Genomic DNA, 26,030 nt, shown 5'->3' with positions numbered 1-26,030 from the left:
TTTCCAAAGTGAAATAGTTCTGGATTCTTTTCACTTAGCTACTTTATTGGATCTCAAGTTTCAGAGATCTGTTTTAGTCTTTCAAGATGTGGTTTCTCTAGATATATGAGCATTATCTCCCAAAATTTTCTCTCTCTTTAACCTTTAATATTTCTCCACTTGCTATCTTTTATTTAGGGTAATACTTTGTTATGGCAAGAAAAACAAACAAACAAACAACACTGTACATTCACTTAGAGAGAAAGACAATCTTTCTATGAAAAGCTCAATAAGTTACCAGTTATTGTTTCTTGTTCTGGCAGTTGTCAGGTTACTGATAAATTATGTTGCAAATTTATAGTTAAAAATGATCTACCATAATATCACTGTTATTTAAGTATTCACATTTAAATAGTATTGTATTTTTGTATCTCCCATACAGAGACAGATAGTATAATGGGTATCCTCTCTGTCTTCAGTAGCGCTATAACAGCTAGGAATCTATTTTATCCCTTCAGTGAACTCTTTTGTCTTGATGAAACCACACACACAAATAAATACACAAGTAAATAAATAATAAAAAGAAGATTTACATTCGTTTTGTGATTCTTTTTTTCTATGGAAATTGAAGAGACCATTTTTTTCTATGAGATGAATTTCAACTTTTCTTATTTTAATATATTCACATGGGGCTTATTGATAGGCTTTAAACTAGTTTTGAAGGGGGAAAGGGACAAAAATAGGCCTGCCACTGATAAGCTGTGGGACTGCACACCAAAAATTGAGGGACTGAGTGCTAGTGAGACCCTTCAGTCTGTCCCATAAGGGGCTGTGTTCAATAAAGCACATCTGAAATGTTTCTATACAAACACACACAGCATTGGAAGCAAGCAAGAAGAGCTAGAAGCCTTGGCTCAGTCTCAGAATTATGACACCATTGGCATAAGCAAAACTTGGTGGGAAGAGGCCTGTGGCTGACGTGTTCCAATGGTCAGTTACAGGCTCTTTAGAAGGGACAGGAAGGGCAGGGGAGGCAGGGGGGTGGTGTTCTATGTAACGGAGGCACTGGACTATACAGAGCTTGCAGTTGATGACCATGTAGTTGAGAGCCTCTGAGTAAGGACCAAGGGACAAGCAAATAAAGGGGATTTTGTTGTTGGAGTCTACTATAGACCGCCAAACCATGATGATGACACTGATGAACTATTCTTTAAAGAACCAAAGGTTACTTCAAGATCAGCTGCCCTTATCCTTATGGGTGACTTCAACCTGTCAGATGTCAAATGGGAAATCATAGAGCTGAGACAAGCAAGTTCAGGAGATTACTGAAGCACCTTATTGATAACTTCTTGGTACGGGTACTAAGAGAGCCAAGTAGGAAAGGTGTCCTTCTGGGACTGTTGCTTGTAAACAGGGAGGGTCTTGTGGGTGAAGTTGCGATAGGTGGCCTCCTTGGCCACAGTGACCTTGAGGTAGTCAAATTCAAAATCATTGGTGACAGAAGGAAATCTGTCACCAAAACTTTAACCCTGGATTTGGGAAGAACAGACTTATGACTGCTCAGGGAACTAGTTAGTAAGGTACCCTGAGAAACTGCTTTTAAAGACATTGGGGTCCATCAGTGCTGGTCAGATTTTAAGCACCACCTCTGAAGAGCAGAGGAACAGAGGCAGAATGCTGACTTGGCTGAACATGAATCTTCAAGAACTCTTCAAGTGTTTGGCTGCTGGAAGCAAGGTCAGGCAACAAGGGAGGACTACAGGTATGCTGCTCGCCTTTATAGAGAGAGAGTCTGGAAGACCAAAGCCCAATTACAATTGAAGCTGTCCAGCAGTGTGGGGAACAATAAAAAAAAGTCTTTTTTAAAGTATGTTTACAGGAAAAGGAGGACCAGAAGAAATATTGCTGATACTTGATAAGGATGGTCACCTCACAAACTGGGACATAGACAAAGCAGAGACATTCAATGCATTTTTGCCTCTGTATTCAACACCAGTGATAGGCTCTGGTAGTCCAGCTGCCCTGAGTTGGAGGACCGTGACTGCAGGAATGATAAACTCCTAGTTTACCCTGAACTTGTGTGGGATTTTTTGCTCTACCTGCATGCATACAAGTCCATGGGGCCTGATGGGATTCGTCCCAAAGTAATCAGGGAGCTGTCTGATTTCATTGCAGGACCTCTCACAATCATTTTTCAATGGTCTTGGAATCCAGAGAGGTCCCAGTTGACTGGAAGCTGGCAAATTTGGTCCCATTTTTCAAGAAAGGCAAGAACAAAGATCCTAGCAGCTACAAGCCTCTCAGTCTCACTTTAGCGACTGGTAAAATTATGGAGAAGATTATTCTGGGAGTTACTGAAAAACACCTGAAGGACAACTCAGTCATTGGTCAGAGCCAACATGGGCTGACTAGTAGAAGGTCATGTCTAACAAACTTAATTTCCTTCTATGACAAAATCACCCAGCCAGTTGACCAAAGGAAGCCAGTCAATGTAATCTTTCTGGGTTTCAGAAAAGCTTTTGACATTGTCTCTCACAGTATCCTTCTGGACAAAATTACCAGAATGCAGTTAGATAAAAGCATGATAAGATGGGTGATGAGCTATGCCCAGAGTGTTCTTATAAATGGGGTTACATCAGGACGGCGACCTGTCAGTAGTGGAGTCACAACTCCATTTTAGGACCAGTCCTCTTCAATGTTTTCATAAATGATTTGGATGAAGGACTTGAAGGTTTTTGAGCAAGTATTATTTTCTCTTATTCTATGATTATTTTTTTTAATATAAATTTCAGTCACTATAGGAGAACAAAAGAGAACATTTCTAAATAGATAGGGTGCTTTCAGCACAGGTGAAGAAAACGTGACACCTCCTCACAGGTCTGACTTGCTTGAGGGTGTTACTACTCTGTCATCTCTAGCACGCTTATCTCAGTACTTCTTTTGAGAGATGTAAGGAAACTCAAATTTGGGCCTGTAAGCTACAGATAAATATTCCTAAGATCAAACGGGAAATAATTTCTATTTTGGCTTTAAACATCCAATCGTAAATATAGTACTGGTGTTATTATTGACAAGACCACCTTTGTACTTATTTCCTTGCACTCTTCAAATTCTATCATCTGCTATTAGCTCTAAACAGCTTAATATGATACTATTTATTTATTTTTTTTATTTATTATCTGTAGCGACTTTGAATAGTTGCTTTCTCTTTATGGCTGCTGCTGCTGTTAAAATATTTATAACTTTTATTTATTTTAAATATATTAGTCTTCTATATTTCTCTAAATCAATGCAGTTAAAATCCTTTCTCCCAGGGAATTCTGGATGAATGCCAATTTAGCCTTACGATAAAAAGGCACTTTCCTGCTGGAGATATTCAAGCTTTGGCTGAAATATAAGGATCATTCTGACAGAGGTTCTAGATGAAATCAGGAGTAATTCAGATAAAGTTAATTAGTATCGGTGTAAATGAGATCAAAATCAGCCTTTGCATGTATGAAACAAGCACATATTTTATTAAAATAGTCACAGTATAATGCTACAATTGTCTTGTGATTAATTTTTCAATAAAGACTCAAACACTGGTAAACATTTCCCTGACTGTTGTCTTAAAAAGAGGTCAAAGTAAATTATAAGAGGATGTGTCATATATCAGTGGGCAATGAACACAGACAATTCTTTCATTACTGCAGCAATTGTTTACTTGAATCATGAGACAAATGGAACAGCTTGTAACAAAAGTGAAAAACATATCCTGTCTGAATTCTCTTATTCAGAAGAGAGGGATACTCCCTATTTCAGAAGCATCACTGTTATTGTTATGATTAATCATAGCATCCTTTACAGGAACACTGTCTTTCAATGGCACTTTGCTTCAGAGAGATGTCAAATGGCCGTCTTTGAAAATAAATTGGTTTGTGAATTTAATTCTCTTTTCTTCCTGGTTTCCTCATGCAACAGTCCATAAAGAGGCTTCCATTGCCATAGTATTTCACAGCTGTGTAATCCTCAACCCAATATGTTGCCTTGTAAGATATGGAGATTCTATTATCTTAAGTTTATAGATGAGCAGTAAAGGCACAGGACTAAATGACATATTTAAGGTCACTCATATTATTTTTGATTAATTAAATATTTTGAAAGAACTGTCTTTTGTTCCTTCTGTTGTAGAAGTTAAAGATCTCACTCATACAAGTGAGCTAGGTGTTTTGGGTAATTTAGTGGTTAGCATGGAGAAGAAGGGTACAATTCATCACATCTTAAAGTAAAATTTCAAGGATTTCAGATGAATGAAATTGTAAAAGAACCTGTTTGAAGAATCTAGATGATTAGCTGAATGGTATTCATCAATTACAAATGCCAGTGTTTATTTGGATCATCTTACTTCTAGTACCTTCTTTTACTGTTGAGATTTTCAGAAGTATGTGAATACTTGACAGAATTATTACTAAAAAAGCTTACCTTCTTGCTCAGGATTCTTATCATTAGTGATACTTAATGTCTTCTAGTTCTATTGATAAGGTAGTTTGATCTTTACTGATGTTAATTCTCACTTTTGTGGGTCAGGAGCAGATTGTATCAGCCTTTCTCATCTATTCATATAAAGGTTGTTACTGAAAATATTATTCAAGTTTAGTTCTAATATTGAATTATGAGAAACCTCTCTCCAGCCCCTTTCCAGCAATGTATATACACTATTTAATCAACCTTCAGGTTTTATTAGCTTATATTTTGGTTAAACTAAAATAATTCCATGTATGGCACTTCACATGCTTTACTGAAGTTCAGAGAGATAAGATTTATGCATTTTTATTTGTTTACAAAAGCAAAGTAATTTACCATGGTAATCTAACATTATCTATCATTTAAAAAAAAAATGATTTGTCAGTCCTTCTTTTTTTTTTTTTTTTTTTTTTTTTTTGTAATGGTATTTTATTTTCCTTTTTGATTCTCTTTAATTCATTTAAATAATTTCTTATAGATTTGGGGTTATATATGTTCACATATCTCTCCTTTAAATTTGTCTGTACACTTATGACATCCCCGTCAGGTAGCACTATCTCATACTTTGTACATTTATAAAATTGCTTTATGTTGAATTTGGATTTTTCCTCTGATTGTGCCATCTTGTTTGTATCATCACTAGTAGATGCCTTCACAGTAAACAGTAGGCATCAGAAACAAAGCATACCAAGTATGGACCAAGAACTTCAGGAGAAATGTAACACAGCGTGAAATTTAAACAAGTATTTCTAGTAGATTCTGTGACACTGCGGGCTATGCTGAGCTATGCATTTGTGCAGACAAGAACTTCTCGGTCTTATTTAATCAGACTTGTCAACAAGGAAATCTTACTACTTCTGTCTTCTACTTGTGAAAACATAGATCCCTGAAGGTTTACTTAGTAAGCTAACATAGACCCAGAGAATACACTGTTGATGTATAAGCATTAAGACAAGGAGTGTTCATAATAAAACCTTCAAGAAAAAGAGCACTGTGGAAGGAATATGCAGTGAACAGATTACCAAAATGTTTGTGTGCCATTCCCATGTTCTTTGACTACATAGATATAGAAACTGATGGAGTGTAAAATTCCTTTTAAAGTCAGACTACCAAGAAGTTGCAAAGTGACTGTGAGTACTTAATAAAAAAATTCACAGTCAAAGTGTCTGCCATGTGTTTTCTGCTTTCAGTTCCGTTTTTCTCCCCACAAACAGAGAACATTTTTCCATTTTAATTAAAAATGCTGCTAGCGCTTTATGCTTGAATGGGGGACTAAATAAAACATACAGTACGATCCATATTTTCAAACTTTTTGAAATATTCATCATCTCACTTTATATTTCACTAGGGCATTAAAATTAGTGAAATTTTCAGTTGTCTCTAGTAAATAATTATTCTTCAGTCTAGTTGACCTTTCCCACTGTCCTACAGCTACAGCTTTGGTCCTTTAATACTACAGAAATTCATGTTTTCATGGTGAGAAAAATCAGTATACTGTGAAAGTGAATTATATTCCTGATACCTCTATGAAGTTCAATTCTATTTTCATGTCACAGTGAAGAAAAACTGAAAGGTTGTTCTAGAAAAATTGTTCTGAAACACTTCAGCATGTGATTTCAGACTATCTGTAAGTTTTTCTAGAGTGGGGACACTGATCTCAGATGTAATTGGAGAGATCACAATTAAAAGAGCTCAGGAAAAAAAAAAGTTTCAACGAGTTTAATTCTGTAAGGAAATATATATGTATATAGGGTGTATATATAAATGGTTTGATATAGCAATTGTTTTTAAATAATTGATTATTTTTATAAGGGAAGGTTTCCTAATGTGTGTGAGATCTAAAGAGATCTAAGTGATGACTATCCTACCCTTGACTATGGCAAAGCTATGGATATAGCTCCAGATTCAAACACTATATTTAGTTGTCTACAATGAAGGTGTGTACCTAGGAGTTATATGACTTGATTTGTCTTTATAGTTAATGGAGATGTAATCAGTACTGTCAGTAGAGTAATATAAAGAGCTATTGAGATTCACTTCTGTACATTTCAGTTGTGTTGTATTGTGTTGAACCACTCTATGATTCTATGACTGGGACTATAGAATTGACAGGATCTGTGTTAATTAAAGTGAAAATTTAGAAAATCCATGGTTCCCATGTAGATACATACATTGTAGCCATCTAAATTTTGAAGCTGAAGCTGAATCTTAGTCCTACAGTTTAGTCCTACAGCTTCTCTTTAACACTTCATCACTTTTGTCTTTAAGTTGTGAAAATAAAAAAGGAAAACCTTCATAATCCATTCAGATGACTTTAGAGCAGAACACTAAGGTAGGTGAATCCTAAATGGGTCTGCATTTAAATTATCTTAAGTTTTATACTTAAATTCAATACAAAAAGAAGCCCTTCACTTTTTATAAGGGAAATCTGGTGACTAAATTCAGTGATATAAATGTGAAGGGCTTATCATGCAGGCAGCTGTGAAGACGGTGAGAGTAAATAGTTTTGTGGAAAATAAACAGGAATATTGATGAGACCTGAGTTGAAAATGTGCCAAAAAGAGAGAAAACAGAACTATATTTAGACAGCTTGGGAAAAGTAGAGTCATGAGCTGAAGAACTTGTTAAGAATTGGTGTGTTATATAGAGAAACTAAATACTGAAGGAATGACCTGTAGTTCACTAGAGAATTGATCTGTTTCCTTCAGTGAGTGACTTCCTAAATCAAGTTTTCCAGTGGAATTCATTTGACGTTTTGCAGAGACAAAAAACACAGTTTTGTACCCAATGAAGGCATTCATAAAATTCCATCCTATTTCAAAGGAGAAATACATATCCACAGAACCTGTAGAGACACATATATCTGTCTCTGTTATCCCACTGAATAAATGGTTCTGGAATACTTCTTTTTTTAGAATACTAGTAAAGTATTCTCACATCTCAGGTATATTATTGTGCTTTTAAGTGTTTGCTATTGCCTTTAAATTGCACGCTACCTCTGAAGTTAGCATTTAATAAATTAACTCACTTGATGAAAGGGTAATAATCCTCTCAAATATGACTGTTAATATCATCATAACTAAAATTTTATAACAGTTCTCCTTCGAAAGCAACACTGTTGGCTGAAGGTTACAGGAAAAAAATTAACTAGTGATCCTTTTCATCATTCTTCAGTTCAAATCAGTCATTGAACCCAAGCACAGGACAAAGGCATTAACTGAACAATAATTCTTAGGTGTTTGACAAAGCTTTTTATAAATGTTAATTAACACCTGAACTGTAGTTCATGAAAGAGAGGGGAAGCAGTGAAACATTAAGCAAACTAAACTGGGCAACTGCAATTTTTCATTTACTTTTCACGTATTAGTAAATCAGCTACTTTATATATATATATTTTTTTTTTAACACAGGAAGAAAAATACAATTTTAAGTTCCTAAACTGAGTTGGTGTACAGTTTTTTATTCTCCAATAAACTGCCAAAATATATTCTGTGTTGTACTACAAAACAGAAAATAAAAACAATGAGTTCAGAAATTTGAAATTAACTTTATGTCTCAAATTGGAAAAACAACAACAACAACAACAACAAAATCACAAAGAACAACAACAAAAAAAGAACAAAAACAAACAAGAAAAAAAAAACCAACCTTGACAGAACTTCCAAATATTCATAACCTTTATTTTGTCAGATTTGTATAAATAGTCAGATTTTTATATGACTCAGCAAGGAAGATAAGTTTCTAAACACATGAAATGAATTCTAAGGTGATAAGCAAGTCTTAAATCATGTCTTTTGATATTATACAAAAACAATGGTTCAAGGAAAACAACAATTTGTCTTGATATGCTCCTGCCCCAAACTGTTTTTACACATATTTTTACAATATTACACTATTACACTACAATATTACACTATTTTTACACATAAACCAAGTTTCCTAAACTGCCAAATGATTTTTTTAATTACTTGAGATTTTTTTAATTACTTAGAAATCAAGCAATGTACAAACACAAAGGAGAAAATAAAGAACATTTTAAATGTTTACATACATGGTCTGTTTATACATGCACAGATTCTTCCCTAAATACATCTTAGTTCATTTTTCTCTTTCTCTCTCTCTCTAAAAATATTTGTTGTCTTAAACAAGTTCAGATACCTGGAGACACCAGCCAGGATATTCCTCTAAATGTGTTGGTAGGGACATACCATATGTACACTTTATGCACAGATTTCAGACAATCTTTACAGTGTGTCCTTAGGTTTGGATGCAAATTGAAGTGGCCTGTATTTTTAGAATTATTTGCAAGAATAAATGTAATACAATAAAAAAAAAAAAAAAAGAAGAAGAAAAGGAGAAGAACAAAAGGAGAAGGAGAAGGAAGAAGGAGAAGGAGAAGGAGAAGGAGAAGGAGAAGGAGAAGGAGAAGGAGAAGGAGAAGGAGAAGGAGAAGGAGAAGGAGAAGGAGAAGGAGAAGGAGAAGGAGAAGGAGAAGGAGAAGGAGAAGGAGAAGGAAAGAAGCAAGTTTAAGAGTTTTGGAAAGCTTAGTTTGTTGAGATTTTTCATTAAATAGGAAGAAGATGAAAGAAACTTTTCAATCTCCATTAAATGTGGATTCACTATTCTCGTGAAGTATAATTTGATTTCCTCTTTAGTATCATGAAGATTTTTTTCTTCAGTATAGCTCTTGCTAAGAATTATAACAGGACTGTGTGACTAACCACATTTAGTTGGAAAACAGTATGCTGATATAGCTTCCACATTAATATTCAGCATATTATATGTAAGATATACAAATTCATTTTGAAGCATATTATTATGTTTTGTCTCAGGACTATTTGTTTAATGGCAGCTTTATTGTAGATTATATAAGCTCATTAAAAGACACAGATATCTCCTGAAAATAAAACAAAACAAAACAAACAAACCACCACCACTGCCAACAACAAAACACATTGCAAGTGAACACAGTTTTTAAAGAAACTGAAGAAACTGTAGCATGGGCAGGAGTCAAATGTAAGGAAATAAAGCCTTTTCTAGTATTCATGCAATATACCTGCAATTCTAACAATTCTACTGGCACTGAACTGAATTTTACACATTAAACTAAATGAGATATGGTTATACAAGCAGAATTAGGAAATGGTTCTTTCATCTCTGGATTAGTTTAATGGCATCTCTGACATCTGTGTCCTGTGAAAATTATCAAGCATATATCTTGTGTAGAATGGAAAACAAAAATAACAGTATAATCAAGCTTTCTATGCACCTAATTTAGGCACTTTCTACTGATACTTCAGTTATTCAGATTCATGTAGCTTAAGTTTGCAGTTTTAGGTCCTAATTCTACAAAGAGAAGTATACTTCAAAAGATCCTTTCAACTCAGTTAAGCTACTTATTTACAGAATAGAATTTACACATAAGGCATCTGACACAGATTTGCAACAAATTGTGTTTAACCTAAGTTTGATTTTAGTCTGAATTGTGCTGAAGATAACCAGGAAAATAGTCAAGTGGCAAAAAGTCTACAAAGCTTCATTAAAAAAAAAAAAAAGATGGATTTTAACTTAGATTTATTTACATATTTCATATCTGTGTGCAAAATAAAACAAAAATAGCCTGAACTATATTTTTAAACACTGTAGTATATGTACGTATTTTCATTTTGCTGCTAGATGATCTGCTCTCTGGAGTACAAGATCTGCAACTTTTTGATGTTGTCTTTCCTGCTCCCATTTTTCATGTAGTCTTTCAAGTAAGCAACTGATTTTTATTTTTTATTTTTTAATAATAGTTATAATAATAATTATTATTATTTTTAATTCATACAATCATGAGAAAAATGTTTACTTTGGCACTTGCTGCTATACACAGGTTAATCTACTGCTAAAAAATTAAAAATTATACCTAGGAAATAGTGTTGAATGTTTATAAATACAGCTAAGTAATAGAATTTAAGCTGAAACTACACTGATCTTGTAACTGATTGTTACACCAATAACATCTTTATGTTAAAAATTTGCTAAAGTTCCCAAAACTATTAACTTGGCACTTTTCATAGAATCACAAAATGGTTTGGATTGATAGGGACCTTAAAGATCAGCTAATTCCAACCCCCCTGCCACGGGCGGGGATACCTCCCAGCTAATCAGGTTGCCCAAAGTCAATCCAATCTGGCCTTGAACACCTCCAGGGATCCACAGCTTCTTTGGGCATTGTGTTCCAGTGAAGGAACCCTCACCACCTTCACAGAAAATATATTTTTTCTAACATCTAATCTAAGTCTACCCTTTTTTACACCTTGTCCTTTCTTTACTTCTTGTCCTGTCACTAGGCTCCTTGAAAAAGAGTCTCTCCCTATCTTTCCTGTAGTCCTCCTTTAGGTAGAGGAAGGACACTATAAAGTCTCCTTGGAGCCTTCTCTTCTCCAGGCTTCTCTTCTCCAGGCTTAATCCCGACTTCCTCAACCTGTCTTCATAAGAGAGATGCTCCAGCCCTTTGTGGTCCTTCTCTGGAATTCTAATAGGTTCGTGCCCTTCTCATGCTGAGGACCCCAGAGCTGAATGCAGTACTCCAGGTAGGGTTTCACAAGAGCAGAGCAAAGAGGGAGAATCACTGCCCTTGACCTGCTGGCTATGCTTCTTTTGATGCAGCCCAGGTTACATCTGGCTTTCTGGGCTGCAAGCACACATTGCCAGCTCATGCTGAGCTTCTCATCAACCAACACCCTCAGGTCCTTCTCCTCAGGGCTGCTCTCAATCCATTCTCTGCCAGTCCTGTATTTGTGCTTGTGATTGCTCTGTCCCAGGTGCAGCACCTTGAACTTGGTCTTGGTGAACTCCATGAGGTTTGTCCATCTCTCAAACCTGTTCAGGTCCCTGTGGACGACATCCCTTCCCTCCAGAGGGAGACATCCCTTCCCACACAACACACAGCTTGATGTCATCAGAAAACTTGTTGAGGGTTTACTCAATCCCACCACCCATATCACTGTCAAAGATATTAAACAGAACTGGTCTCAATAATGACCCCTGAGGAACACCATTTGTCACTGATCTCTACTTGGACATTGAGCCATTGACCACAAGTCTTTGAGTGTGACCATCCAGTCAGTTCCTTACCCAGTGGTCCATCCCTCAAATCCATGTCTCTCCAATTTAGAGACAAGGGTATCATGGGGACAGTGTCAAATGCTTTGAACAGGTTCAGGCAGATGATGTCAGTTGTTCTTCCCCTATCCACAAGAAGGCCACAAGATTTGTCAGGTACAATCTGCCCTTAGTGAAGCCATGTTGGCTGTCACCAATCACCCTCTTATTTTCCATATACTTTAGCATAGTTTCCGGGAGGGTCTGCTCCATGATCTTGCCAGACACAGAGGTGAGACTGACTGACCTGTAGTTCTATAGGTCTTCCCTTACCTCTGTTTTTAAAAATGGGGGTTATGTTATGATCATCTTTGTCCCAAGATTAAAAATCCAGTCTTGTTACTTTTGGAGAGAAATAAACTGAAAGCCGCAGCCAGGAGTATCTCATAAAACTGCAGTTTGCTTGATATAAGAATGCAGAAATGTAGTGAAAACTTGGACTTTCCTGGAAGTATGGAAACTTTGTATGACAAAGGCAAAATATCCTTTTCCATAAAAGCTAGATCGAATGAAACTATCAATATCTGTGATTAATAAGATAATTATTGCTGGCTCCTATCCTGGTGTCCTGTTTATATGCCTCTGTGGTATCTGTGGTGTATTATAGTTAACTTCTGTTTTGGAGACTCTGTAGTTCTCTGGTTTTTTCGTCAAGTTATGCTAGATACTTGGCCTACTGCTATTTCTAGAACTTGCTTGAAAGAACAAAGTTTTATGTCACTTTAAAACATGCTGTGTTCTTTTTAAGAGAAAGTTAAATTTTATTAGAATACAATACCTCATATCAAAAAAAAATTATTGAAATAAGAAAAATAAACTTTTGTTCTTAAGTTATCCTGTATGTATTAGACTAGTGGCCAGATATTATTACTAGTAATATTTCAAGATTACAGGGAAACTGGAGATACATGGGGATTACAAGGTGGACTACAAATATCTCCAGGGGAGCTGGAGATATTTGGGACAACTACTGAATGACTTATCAGCTAAGATGTATATAAACCAACAAAACTACTGAAACCTAACACTTGGCTTGGATTTCATTAACTCTTTATATGCACTTTGAATATCCTAGAGAGATTACAGCAAATAAAACTATACGTGTCTCTGGATGAATATAAAGTTTTTCCTAGTTTAAAGCCCACATGGGTTTATGGTGCAGTAAATAGCTGACAAAGATACCATTTTAAATCTCAACCACGGAATATAAGCATCTTCACTTTTTCACAGTTTTATATTCTCAAAGCTTTTAACTGTATGACCTGTCCTACTATAAGGACTTCAGGAAACCTCAAATATCAGTCTTCTCTCATAAATAGCAACATTTCAGAGTTCTCCACCTATTTCAAAGTGTGAAGAACTCAAATCATTTTGAAGTATTTATTTTCTGAAAGATAATTTCACTATGGCTAGCACCTCCAACAAGTATTTTACAGGCTTTATAGAATCCTTCTTCCTGAGTATCATTGTTACTGCCATTGGGTATTTTGTGTAGCTGTCTGATGGTTTATTTACTGGCTGCTGTACCATGTTGTTTATAATAGAAAATCTTTATTTAATTGGATTTAGAAAAGGACAGATTCGAAGTTATTATTACATTCTCTAGAATGGCAACAAAATCCTAGACTCATGACACCCGTTTTAAACATATAGAGCTAGATGGGTAATTGCTATCTATGGATTCACTTTTTATTAATGAATTTTCTTTTTATCAATGGACAGAAATTTGCAGCTCCAGAAAGTGAATTAGGTCTTCAGAACACTGAATCAATCTGTGTAAATGTTTCTCTCTATCTTGACAATAGGAAGCTAGGATGACTGCATAACTGACTTGGTACCAATTAAGTTGCTCATTTCTTAAGTGATTCCTTCACTTGCAGGGGCATTGGACTAGATGATCTTTAAAGAACCCTTCCAGCTTGAACCATTCTGTGATTTTATGAATATATGGCATACTATTTATTAATTTCTGCTATTAAAATATTTTTTTAAGTTGAATAAAATACATATACATATATATATAATACATATATAATAGAATACATAAAATATATGTAATGTACATACAAACTAAATACATAAATATATACATATCTGAACATGTAGCACTTTCATCATATGGATATATATATACATGTATATGATGATAATGACTTGTGTTTTTATTCAGTTATGGATTAGTAAAGCCAATATCCTTACTAGGATAAAATCATCAGGTACCTGAGGCCACTCCTGGCCTCAAGGCATGATATGTATTTATTACACATAAGAAGATCAGGCTTCTATTAGGGGATAGAGAGCAACCAAGAAAAGCAACCATTTTATTTAGATTTCTTTTTAAGATCGTAAAATTCAAATTAAAAGCAAGTTGACTGGTTTAACCTTTTCTGTATATAAACTAATGGTAAGGCATATTGTAGCTGCATAAAAAGTTTAAAAACTGTATAGTAGAGAAATAGATATTACACAGCTATCTTGGTGGCAGTAGTTTTCCAGCATTCTGCCAGATGTTCTCATATTGGATACTACCTTTATTAATATTGAATCCTATATTTTTTTTCATACACAACGTGGATGAATTACTTGCCCAAATTTGATTTTATAATAAACAGTTGACAGAATCTCTCAAATGGAGACTTAAGGTTTGTTTTGACTGACAGCATATTCTATTAATAGATCAGAAAATGTGACCATGTGAAAAGTGTTGCTGTCTCAGCAGGTTACCTGTAAATCAAATCAACAAAATATTTTGATCAAGTGCCACAAATACAGAGGTGTGAGAGACAAAAGATAATAAATCATAGAATCATTCAGGTTGGAAAAGACCTCTAAGGTCATCTATTCCAACCTTGACCATAGGACTGACAAGTCCACCACTAAATTGTTCTATGAAGTTCTACATCTACACATTTCTTGAAGACCTCCAGGGATGATGATTCAACCACTTCCCAATGCCACGCAATCCTTTCAGTAAAGAAATTTCTCCAAGTATTCAACCTAACCCCCCCCAATGCAGTTTAAGGCTATTTCCTCTGTAAAGCACAATAAGGTTTTCTGTGAGCCTTCTTTTCTCAAAGATAAACAAATCCAGCTCCCTCAGCTGCTTCGCACAAGACTTGTTCTCTAGACCCTTCACCATCTTTCTTGCCCCTCTTTGGACATGGTTGCCTTTTCTTTTGACACAAAATGTTTGTGACCACTTTATTGTCACCATCCATCACCATTCTTTGGGAATATATACATATATATAAGCAGCAAAATAAACAGCCACATAAGGAAAAAAATGCTAAAAATGAATATTAATCTAAATCTTTGAATGCTGACTGTACTTCAAATCCATTAAGTAATCTAATCAAAATTATAAGCTTCATTTGAATCCTCCTAGGTATTTGTATTTGTTAGATGAGATGATCCTGTTAAGATTAAAGATCCGGGAAACAATGTTAATTTTGAGGAAATAAGATTAGATGAGATAACATTCTTCATGGCAGTAGCTTCATTTAATCTTTTTATTATTATTATTGTTAATGTTAAAAAGCCATTGTGTTATTGTTGTTGTTAGTTTTCAAAAATCCTATTTATATTTCTTTTTTGCTTCTCATCAGAGAATTGTAGAATGTCTTGGGTTGGAAGGGACCCTAAGAATCATCTAGTTCCATCCCTAGGTCAGGCTGCCCAGGGCCTCATCCAACTTGGTCTTGAACACTTCCAGGGGTGGGGCAACCACAACTTCTCTTGGCAACCTGTGCCAGTGCCTCACTAGTGATAGTTCACTAGATAGTGAACAATTTCATCCTAATGTTTTAGACTAAATCTAACCTCTTGTAGTTTAAAACTATTCCCCTTCGTCCAGTCATTATCTACCCAAGTAAATAGTCCTTCTCCATCCTTTTTTATAAGACCACTTTAAGTATTCAAAGGCCTCAATGAGGTCTCCCCAGAGCGTTCTGTTCTCTAGGCTGAACATCTCCAGTTCTTTTCTCTTCTCTAGGCTGAACATCTCCAGTTCTTTCAGCTGTTCATCAGAGGAGAGGTGCTCCAGTCCTTTGATCATCTTTGTGGCCCTCTTCTGGACTCTAACAGGTCCGTATCTTTCTTGTGATGGGGCCCCCAAGCTTGGATGCAGTACTCTAGGTGGGACCTCACACGGGCAGAGAAGAGGAGGACAATCGCTTCCCTCGATCTGCTGGTCACACCTCTTTTGATGCATCTCTGGGTGCAGTTGGTTTTCTGAACTGCAAGTGCACTGCTGGGTCAAGTCAAGCCTTTTGTCCACCAAAACCCCCAATTCCTTCTCCACAGGGCTGCTCTCAATATATTGTTCTCCCAGTCTGTACTCACGTATGGGGTTGCCCTGACTCAGGTGCAGTACCCTTGGACTTGTTGAACCTCATGCGATTTACATGGGCCCACTTCTCCAGCCTGCCCAGGTCTCTTTGAATGTCATCTCTTCCTTCTTTGGTATCAAGTGTATCACTCAGCCTGATGTCACCAGCAAACTGACTGAGGGTGTACTCAGTCCCGTTGTCTATGTCATTGATGAGAACACTGAAAAGCACTGGTCTCACTCACCACTGGCCTCCACCTGAACATAGAACCATTGACCACTACTCTTTGGATGCGACCACTGAGAAAATTCCTTATCCACCGGATGGTCCACTGTTCAAATCCATATCTTTCTAATTTAGAGATTAGGTTGTCATGTGGGACTGTGTCAAAAGCCTTACAGAAGTCCAAGTAGATGGTATTGGCATCCTCATTCTATAACATTACTATCTGCACCCCTAATATCAGTGTGGAAAACAAATTTTGTTTGTTTATTTGTTTGTTTTTAATGACAGTGTGCATTAAACCAGAGTAATAAAGCAGATTATTTTATATTCTGTATTTCTGAAGTGTGATACAATTGGCTACATTCTTCAGTAAAAGTTTATACAGAACACATTTTTATTTTTATATTTGATGATACATAGAATTTTAATAACAGAAAGAACTAGGAAATTACCCATTAAAGGTATTTTTCCTTTTTTAATACAAGCTTTCATCCAGTTAAATCATAAAAAATAAGATGGCATATAGATCTGAACATAGGCAGTGTGCAGTCTGTGATAAATAACAGAGCTAGATTATTATGACCAGTGAGGAGCATAGAATTATACAGGTTTGAGCTAATCACTACGCAGCTCAGCTCCATTCCAGACCATGACTGCTTTAGAGCACCTCCTGTGGCATATTCCTATACCCTTGATTGCATGGACCATGCCCCTTTGATTTTAGAGAGTTTTGACTTGCCTGCAGAATGGTCCCAAATGTCACCTTTGTCAGTTCATCTATCTATTAATAAAATCAAGACAACCCTAAGCAAGCTTGACCTCTATTAAAAATCACAGAATCATAAAGGTTTGAAAATACCTTCAAGATCGTCTGGTACAGCCATCCCCCTACTACCAATGTCACCCACTAAACCATATCCTTAAACACCAGGTCCAACCTTTCCTTAAACACCCCCAGGGATGGTTACTCCACCCCTTTTATTGGAAAACCATTCACAAATTCTACAATCAGATAAGATGTATTCCACTGAGTTGGGAAATGGGCTGCATGTTATCTTATATGGACAAATGAGCCCTAGAGTTTGGTTAAATCACTGTGACTTTTCAAGCTACCAAACTGAGATACCATAAAGAAGTACGTTCTTACTCAGAGATATCTCAGAGTATTGAGTCCCACATAAATTCAGTATTAAAGAATTTCTGGTGTAAGAGAACTAGAACTAAAACAGTAAGGTAATAACATGCAACTGAACTAATTTCAAAAGTGTTTGATGGCAGAGGTGGAAAGACTTACTCATAAACTGAACTTACTATTTTTAGAAACGTTGGTTTAGAACACTTTGTTGTATTATAAATAAATCTAAACTACTAAACACTGCTGAAATTCCTTATATGCTTTCTCTAAGTGTACTTGCTTAGATGTAGCAGTGCACAAACAGCCTTCTGTCACCTGCTCTGCATCTGGTTGAACAGTGGAGTGGATAAAGCAGCATTTTTGTTCAAGTCTGCCAAAACAGGCCACAGAATTCCTTCTAAGGAACATCTAAGTAAGCAGGTCTAGGAAGCCAAATGCTTTAGTCTCCAAAATACCATATAACAAGCTAAACTTTTAAAGATCAAGTGATGGAAGTTGTTTTGCCTTTGAAAAAGCAAGGAACTGAAAATGAGTCCAGCCTGCCTGTGTTTCAAAGTGTGGATTCTATGGTACATAAGTACTTCATGAACATGCACAAATGGAAATGCATAGATGTGTATATACATGTATGTATTCAGAAAAAAAAAAGTAATCGGAGATGGTCACAGAAAGTTAGGCAAGTTAAAAATAACACGATGACAACAAAGCTATTACTGAGGGAGATGTAGCTTGTAAACAGTAGTAGAATTAATTATCCAGGAAGTAAAACAAACAAAAATAATAAGATTAGAGATGGTTTCTTTCATTGTAGCTTTTGAAGTGGAGTAACTATAGGTGAATGGAACTCGAGACAGAAAATTCATAATAATTTCTAATAGCAATCATGGTGTTAAAAAACACTTCTTCAACAGTAGATTACTAATTTCAGTATTCCCTTTGTATCATAGTATCTCTGCAGAAAGGAATACAGAAAAGCTTTTGTTAGCAAGATTGACATTGATTTTGTACATCTGTGGGAGAGAGGGATCTGAATCTATCAGAAAGAAAAGGGAACTGGAGCTATGCCTCACACATTTCCAGAAGTGTTCTAAATACAAGTGATTTCTGAAAAACAAAACAAACCATCAAAAAGGCAGGCAGATTACAGAAAGGTCTTCTATCAGTATAAACTAGAGGAAGAAAAACTAGCTTTTATTGCTCTATTGTTCAAAATTACAACCTGTTTTTACGTTCGTTGTGCTTTTAAAATCCCAACCACATTGAGATATTCAGTATATAAAGGTAAGGGAACACTTACTTTTTTAACCCTGATTAGATTTATGCATGAAACATTTCCGTCATCAGAAGATGGAGGCAATTCTGTGCAGAAGCAGGATTTCATGTACTTGAATAATCTCCCAATGCAAAATTAATCTGATAGAGTCAAAGAAGTCATCATGTACAATTTTTGGAATTATAGTTTGAATCATAGACATCTACAGTTCAGTGGAAAATATTTGGATCACTTAAGTATTTCACATAATTGTATAGATTTTTTTTTTTTCATGTCTATTAAGAAAATAGTTTTTTTTAACATTTAACCAGGCTAGAAATAAAGAACAGGTTCTCATTTATTTCACTAATACTTAAGAGAAAAAAGTGTGAAAATAACGTATTTATTATAAACTGGTTTCCAGTTTTTGTATTTATTACATATAGCAGTTGTAAAATCTCCATGAAATGCAGAAATGTCATTTCAAATCCAATATATGTGGAAAAGTCTGTAAAAGACATGCAGTTTCAGAAAAGGTCATTTAGTAAAGTATAAAGTAGTCCATGAAAGCTTAAAGGGGAAAAAAAAAAAAAAAAGCCACAATTTTCTGTATTTGAGGTTAAATAGAGCTAAAAATGTCATTGCTACCATTGTTGCTTTTTTTTTTTAAAAAAAAAAAAAAAAAGAAGTAATACAAAAAGTTAAGTAAGTATGATTGCCTGAAACACAGCTATTTTTCAAATGTACTTAATGATAACATCTCCAAAAAGAAAACACTAAAAAAAAAAAAAAAAAAAAAAAAAAGTCAAACTGTCTCAATGAATTTAACTTATCTCACAGTCTTGACTCCTTCAGCATTGATGACAATTTTCTAATTTCCAGCTTTAAGGAAGAGAGTTTTAAAGAAACAGGTTGAAAAGCAGCTGGTCAACACACCAGAAGCTAGTTGCTAATTGCAGCAGTAAGTTAATCAATGAAACAGCAATTTAGCTTCAGGGTATAATAAACAGAGATAAAAGACCACACAGAAATTCCACCATTAGGATATGACTAGCTCCTTAGTGGCATACATTATTTTCCTTCTTACACCTGTCTGCTTTTGAGGAAGCAAGTCATACATCTGCTTGACAGCTATTAAAAGAATAAACAAACATTTTGGGGTAAGACCTGATATAAATATTTACAAAGACAATTTAAGGGAGTGTTTGTTATGCACTTTTGTGGTTGTTTTCAAAACATTTAACTCCAGAGACAGATGGCTTGTACAGTTTTATCAGCACTTGTGTCATTATATATTCAAGCAGCCAAGACTGATAACCAGCTTCATGTAATACGGATTGTTCAAAGAACAAATACTTTGAAAAAAACATATCAATAAGTACTTCAGTGTGGAAAGACTTGATACAGAAAATTCAGTGACATTTTTATGGAGAGAAAGAAAACAAATTAATTCAATTATAAAATTAAAGCAGCAAGAACAGGTTTTTAAGTGGTGTCATTGTATGTGATAATGAAACAACTTTAGAAAATTGGGTGAAAGCTATTGTTCAGCTGTGCTGGTGGAGAAAGATAATTACTATTAAGTCAACATTGTGCTTTCTCTATACAAAACAGCTGACTCTTCAGTGCAAGCTACCCATGGAAGATCTCTCTCCTATCATACTGCTCATGATTGTTTCACTTCATGCTATTGAATAGCAATCTGAATGAGAGTCTGAGAAAAGAATATGTTTATACTTGAGAACACAATTACACAAAACAGAAGCTAAAGAAAACCCAGATATCTTTTTTTTTTTTTTTTTTTTTTGTATATATGATTATTATTCCTTGAAGAAAATAATATTTTTTGTGTGTGTGTGTGTGGTCCTTTAAAAAAAAAAAAAAAAAAAAAAAAAAAAACAATTTACCCAAATCTGTTTATTTTCTTCTTCCAGAATCTTACAGTAGGATACCTGTAGAGTTCCTTAAATTCTCATAATCCACATTATTATCAAAAACATTTACAAAAACATCGTGCTTGTACCTAAGGGACTTAACTGGAAATCAGATATGACAGGCATCACACACATAATGAATGAAGCTGCCTTACTCCTGAACCAGACAGAATGATCATTCCTTGTAGCAGCTCAATAGTAAAATAGATTGCTTAAAGAAATCTATGTTTATAAACAACAACAACAAAAAAACTTTGTGGAATTCTTTTTCTCTTGTGATGGTTTAAAACAAAAGTAATTAAAGTAATTTAGCTCTAATTATGTATTAGATGAACCCTTCCAAGGCCTTCTAGAAACTTAAACTTCACAATATTTTAATAAAGCAAGTAAATCTTCCTTGTATTTTACAGATTGGATAGCATGAGTCAGAGTATTTGAAAATATTCACACTGACATGAGTAGGAGTGTAAACCTGTTCCCAAGTCTGAATATGTATTTCATTCACAGATTTCTATGTACAAGCATAAGTAGAGGTGTGTGCAAACTTTCACCATACCTCACAGCGATCTGAATGATTATACTGCTAAAACAAGTGTGCAAGTGTTACTCTGGTTTTCCTAGTCCCCTTCTAAGAGCAGAGGTCTCACTCTGCTTACAGCTGGTTTTTGGTGTGACCTACACTCATACAAAAACTATAATTCATCCCCTAGAGGGGCTATGATGGTCTTGGCTTTAGCTGAAATCTCTGCATAAGGAGTTTTGAATGGTTGAGGATGTGTGCACCAGTCCAAGTGGGACAGCAGTTCTTTGTTAAACCAAGCCAAACCAAACCTTTGGAAACAAACAAACAAAAACAAAAACAATGACCACGGAAAAAGGAACTGTTCCTCCTGGTTAGGTGATCATCTCAGCATTGTCATCCCATTCCTATTCTCTGTTGTTCACAGTAATAGATATCTTAATATTTCAGAGCTCTCCAGAAAATTTAACAGCTTAAATATGACTAAGGCAAAGTATATTTAAGCCCATTCTTAGCTTAACGGCATCAACAGCCTAAAACTGTTAAAGAAGAAAGCAAAATACATGAAGTAGATCTTCCCCAAAAAAGCGTTTAATGTAGTTTAGAGGGACACATATGTTTTATTTCATTTACTTTTTTTTTTTTTTTTTTAATTTTTATAGAAGAAAATAGTGTTATTCTCACAGGGAATTATCACAGTCCTCATTTTAGTATCAAAGTTCTTGGTTCTCCTTGAAATCTCTGATAACCTTCTTCTTTACAGTTGCTATTTTATTTTTATTTTATTTTATTTTATTTTATTTTATTTTATTTTATTTTATTTTATTTTATTTTATTTTATTTTATTTTATTTTATTTTATTTTATTTTATTTATTTTATTTTATTTTATTTTATTTTATTTTATTTTTTCCTGCCTTCCCTCCCGTCCCCCCCCACCCCTCCCCTCTCCTCTCTTCTTTCCTGGTCATTCTTAATTATTTCATCTTGCATTGACCTAAATGAAAACGGGTATTAATTCTGTACATTTTTTTATGTTTTAATCAAAACCAGTAGGACAGTGTATTATACAGGGAATGAAGAAGCAACATTTTTTTTTTTTTTTTTTTTTTTACGGCTGATTGCGTTTTGTCACTTCAACACTGTATTCTTCAGATATTCAAAAAGAGGAGCTATTCAGAAATAACACAACAAGTTATATTTGAACATGCAGAAATATATTTTATTACATTCTCAATATGTGTGTAAAAGCAGTGTATTGATAATCTATGGAAATGACTACCATGTGTTGTTATGTTACAATTTAAAAAACAAACAAAAACTGTGAAAGAATATTAATTTCCTTTAAATTAATTGGGATAATTTGATTAATCAGAAAAAGGCATATTACTAAGAGTAATTTAATGTACATGCGTGGGGTACAAGAGAATGAAATATTCTTTAGCATTGTAAAACAGAAATCTTTGTTAAAGTGTCCTCACTTATCATTTTGCATCTCAATTATATTATTGTAAAGACACTTTTGCTGATACACCACTGACATTTTTCTTGATTAGTACTGCTTTTAAAGATGCTTTATAACTTCACTATTCATTCCTACCTGCTAAAATTCTTTCTCAAAAATCAATCTGTAATTTCCTTCCTGTCACTGGGATGTTTAATCAAGGAAAAATGTCTCCTTAACTCTTCAAATATCTACAACATTAGCCAGTTGATTTACTCTAAAGACAGGAAGAGGTCTCAAAATTCTTGCTCAAAATTACAATACAGTTACCAAATCATGACAAAGCCTATCTCAGATATTGAGAAATATCTCACAAAGACACACAAAGTGGTTTCTCTACCTTTTTACTGGCTTGTCCTTCCTTATAAACCCATTCTAGTCAGATGAGAAAGTTCAGTCATTTTGGAATGCAGTAAGACTTAGAAGAATTTAGTGCTGCTGAAGACATGGTTGACCTGCTAGATTGCAAGATGTTTGCAACTGGCCAACTGTGTCCTCAGTAGTTGTGAAAAATGATGTGGATATTTAATATTCATAGTGCATTAGCAGTCTTCATTTCTGCCTCCTGTGGTCTCTTATTCCTCATTTACAGAGAATTATGAGAAAAGTTCTTTATCATGAACAAGATTTACATACTTTTTTTTTTTTTTTTTTTCTTATCCCTTTAATTTTATTTTTGCTGAGACGTGTGTTAATAGCCAGAAGAATCACAGTTTTTACTCTGTTTTCTATTACAATCTTTGTAGTGTTTCATGGTTTCATATCAAATCCAGCACAGTTTAATTTGGCTCCCACTTTTGGGGAGTGTACATCAGAGCTTTATGGGTAGCTATCTAGAATTATGCACCCTGATCTGAATTAGTAAAATAGTAGAAGCTACAATTTTTCAGAGAATTCCTTTGGGCAGCCCATTTTTGGATAACAAAAGTGTTTCTCAGACTGAAGTAGGCTGTTAGTTTGCCAAGGCATTACAGGCATAAGATGAGCTGAAAGCAGAGCAGAACATTAAAGAAGACTATAGAATTTTATTAGGAACATAAATTCTCACTCAAAATCTGCAAGGTTATACTTACTTCCACTGACGTATTCACCCACCTAGATCTATGTTTTCAGTAAGTATGAATGAATAGAGGAGTTATATTTATTCAAAGTAGGACTTGAGACTGATAACTTAGGGCTAATAGAACTGTATTTCCACTTTTGAAAACTGTATATGCATACATATACTATGTATATGCCTACATTCAGGGACTGTATATATAGAGAACACATGCCCCACAAAGCAGCCATCCCAATGCGATGAAAATTTATCTAAAATTTACCATGAACATTAACAGATTTTTCTGAAAGAGAGCAGTATTTTGTTTCAAACTCATTAATTTTCTTATGACGTTTATGTACACATGTAATAAAAAATATCACAATCTAATATTATGTCTTTTTTTCCCTCTCTTTCTCCTCTCCTCTCTTACTCTCTTCTCCCTCCGCCCTCTTCCTCCCCCTTCCCCCCCCCCCCCTTTTTTTTTTTTTTTTTTTTGTCTTCTACAGATGGGCCTCTAGGGCCACGAGGATTAGCTGAAGCTACGGAGATGTGCACGCAAGAATGCCTGGTTTTGGGTCACTCAGATAACTGTTGGATGCCTCCCAGCTTGGGATCGTACCAACAGCCAAAGTCTCCTCTCTCTACCTTTGCACCTCAGAAAGAATGGGTTAAGAAGGACAAACTAGTTAATGGACACACATTGACCAGGACCTGGAAAGAAGATAGCAACAGAAACCAGTTCAGTGACCGAAAGCAGTATGGTTCCAGTGAGGGCCACTTCAACACTGGTAATCACATGACTGACATTCCTCTGGCCAATTTGAAGTCTTATAAACAGGCCTCGGGAGCTGTTGAGAGTCCAAAGGAGCACCAGCTATAAGAAAGGATTACTTTGGACCAATGACTTTAGCCTACTTAGACTTCCTAATACTGTGTGTGTGTGTGTGTCAGAGCTTTATGTCCTAGGTAGAACTCTAGAACTATGCTTCACCTACTAGAGATATGCATATCTTTATGTTAGCACCGTAGAAGGTATGATGTCCTGAAACAGGAAAGAGTGTTTCTACTAGTTGTGTGATTTTGTTAAATAGACCTGATTAAAATCTGCAGCGATCTCTCCAGTTTGCAAATATTCTTTTTGTTTGTTTATTTGTTTTGACCCTGGACTGCTGCTATGAACAACGGAAGATGCATTTGGAGAGTGAGAGTGCAAGAAAGTTCAGTGTATTGCAATGATTAAAAAGAATATCCAGTTAGAAAATTGTGCTTTTGTTGTCATTGAACTATGCTGGGACCATTATACTCGAGATCATATTGCAAACAAAACAACTGAAACTGTAAACATTAAACCTATTGTGCTATTAACAATGTTAGTGGACACTTATAAGTCAATCAGTGTTCAAATACTTGTAAATAGAAACAATTACTACTTACAAATTTCGTGTACTTATAACATTCACTTGAAAAGATATGGTAGCATATTTCGGTGTTTCACAATTGCTTTTTACTTTCTTTCATTTGCTTCCTGTTGTTTTGCTTTCATTTTCAGTGATGGTGTTTCTGTGTTAGTATTCTCTCTGACACACTACATTGAAAGGAGCTCAAAGAACTTGTGTTAAAATGCAAAAAAGGATTGATGAGGTGGGAGAGAAGGCTGTTGGTAGAAAGGAAATGAAGAAAAAAAAAAAAAAAAAAGAAAAGGAAAGAAAAAAAAGTTTTTCTTTCTATGTAGTAGCAAGTGATGCCGGCCTTATTTTTTTAATTTTTTTTTTCCTCCTGAAATATTAAGCAATGAAAGGGTACCTGAAAGGGCTTAAAATGTTAGCAAATTACTATTATTATTATTATTTAACTTCCATTTTGTTTCATAAAACAGGGAGACTGCAAAAGAGAGAATATTTAGATCTTTGTTGGTGGAACAGGTATGGGGGAAAGATGTTAATTTGAAATCCTTGATCAAGTTAGCTGCAGTCTAGCATTTAACGAGTGGTAGCTGACATTGATCTCAGATGGAATATATGGAGGAAATTATACATGAACAAAATACAATAATCATGTTTTTCTAATTGGGCAAGTGTGTGTCTATACCTAAGACAGTTTGTATTACTGAAACAGCAGCATTTGTGTTGATCTTCATCTGAATTAATGTTGTAGTAACACAAGTGTTTTTAGACCATAACCACAGAATATTTAATGTGTTGTGCCTTCATGATGTAACAGAGCATTCTCCTGGTAGGCTAGTTGGGGGAACTAAAGGGTTAAATCTCTAATTATTGCTGTTTAACTGTTTGTTATCATAGTTGGTCAATGCCTGGCAGGTACCAGTATCATGTCACCTCCATCAAACTAGCAGAGTGACTCCTAATGTTAATAAGATCTAAGTTGCACGCAAAGCAAATCCAAATCCAAGCATTCCTAGATGGTTTTTGTTAAGGCATGACAGATAATTTACACAAATAAA

The 26,030-nt window shown here is 35.0% G+C and overlaps 1 protein-coding gene across 1 annotated transcript in view; it reads left to right on the top strand.

Annotated features, from left to right (window-relative positions):
* PCDH9 (protocadherin 9) overlaps positions 1–24,449 on the top strand; it is a gene marked incomplete at its 3' end in the record, with an annotated part of 749,604 nt that extends 725,155 nt beyond the window's left edge. The window contains exon 4 of the mRNA XM_082754644.1: positions 24,076–24,449. Coding sequence (XP_082610770.1) covers positions 24,076–24,449 — 374 coding nt within the window. The remainder of the gene's footprint in view (positions 1–24,075) is intronic.
* Positions 24,450–26,030: the final 1,581 nt, after the last annotated feature.

This window comes from Aythya marila, assembly GCF_965140915.1.
Source record: "Aythya marila genome assembly, chromosome: 1".
Taxonomy (NCBI): Eukaryota; Metazoa; Chordata; class Aves; order Anseriformes; family Anatidae; genus Aythya; species Aythya marila.
This window is presented reverse-complemented; position numbering and strand designations above follow the sequence as displayed.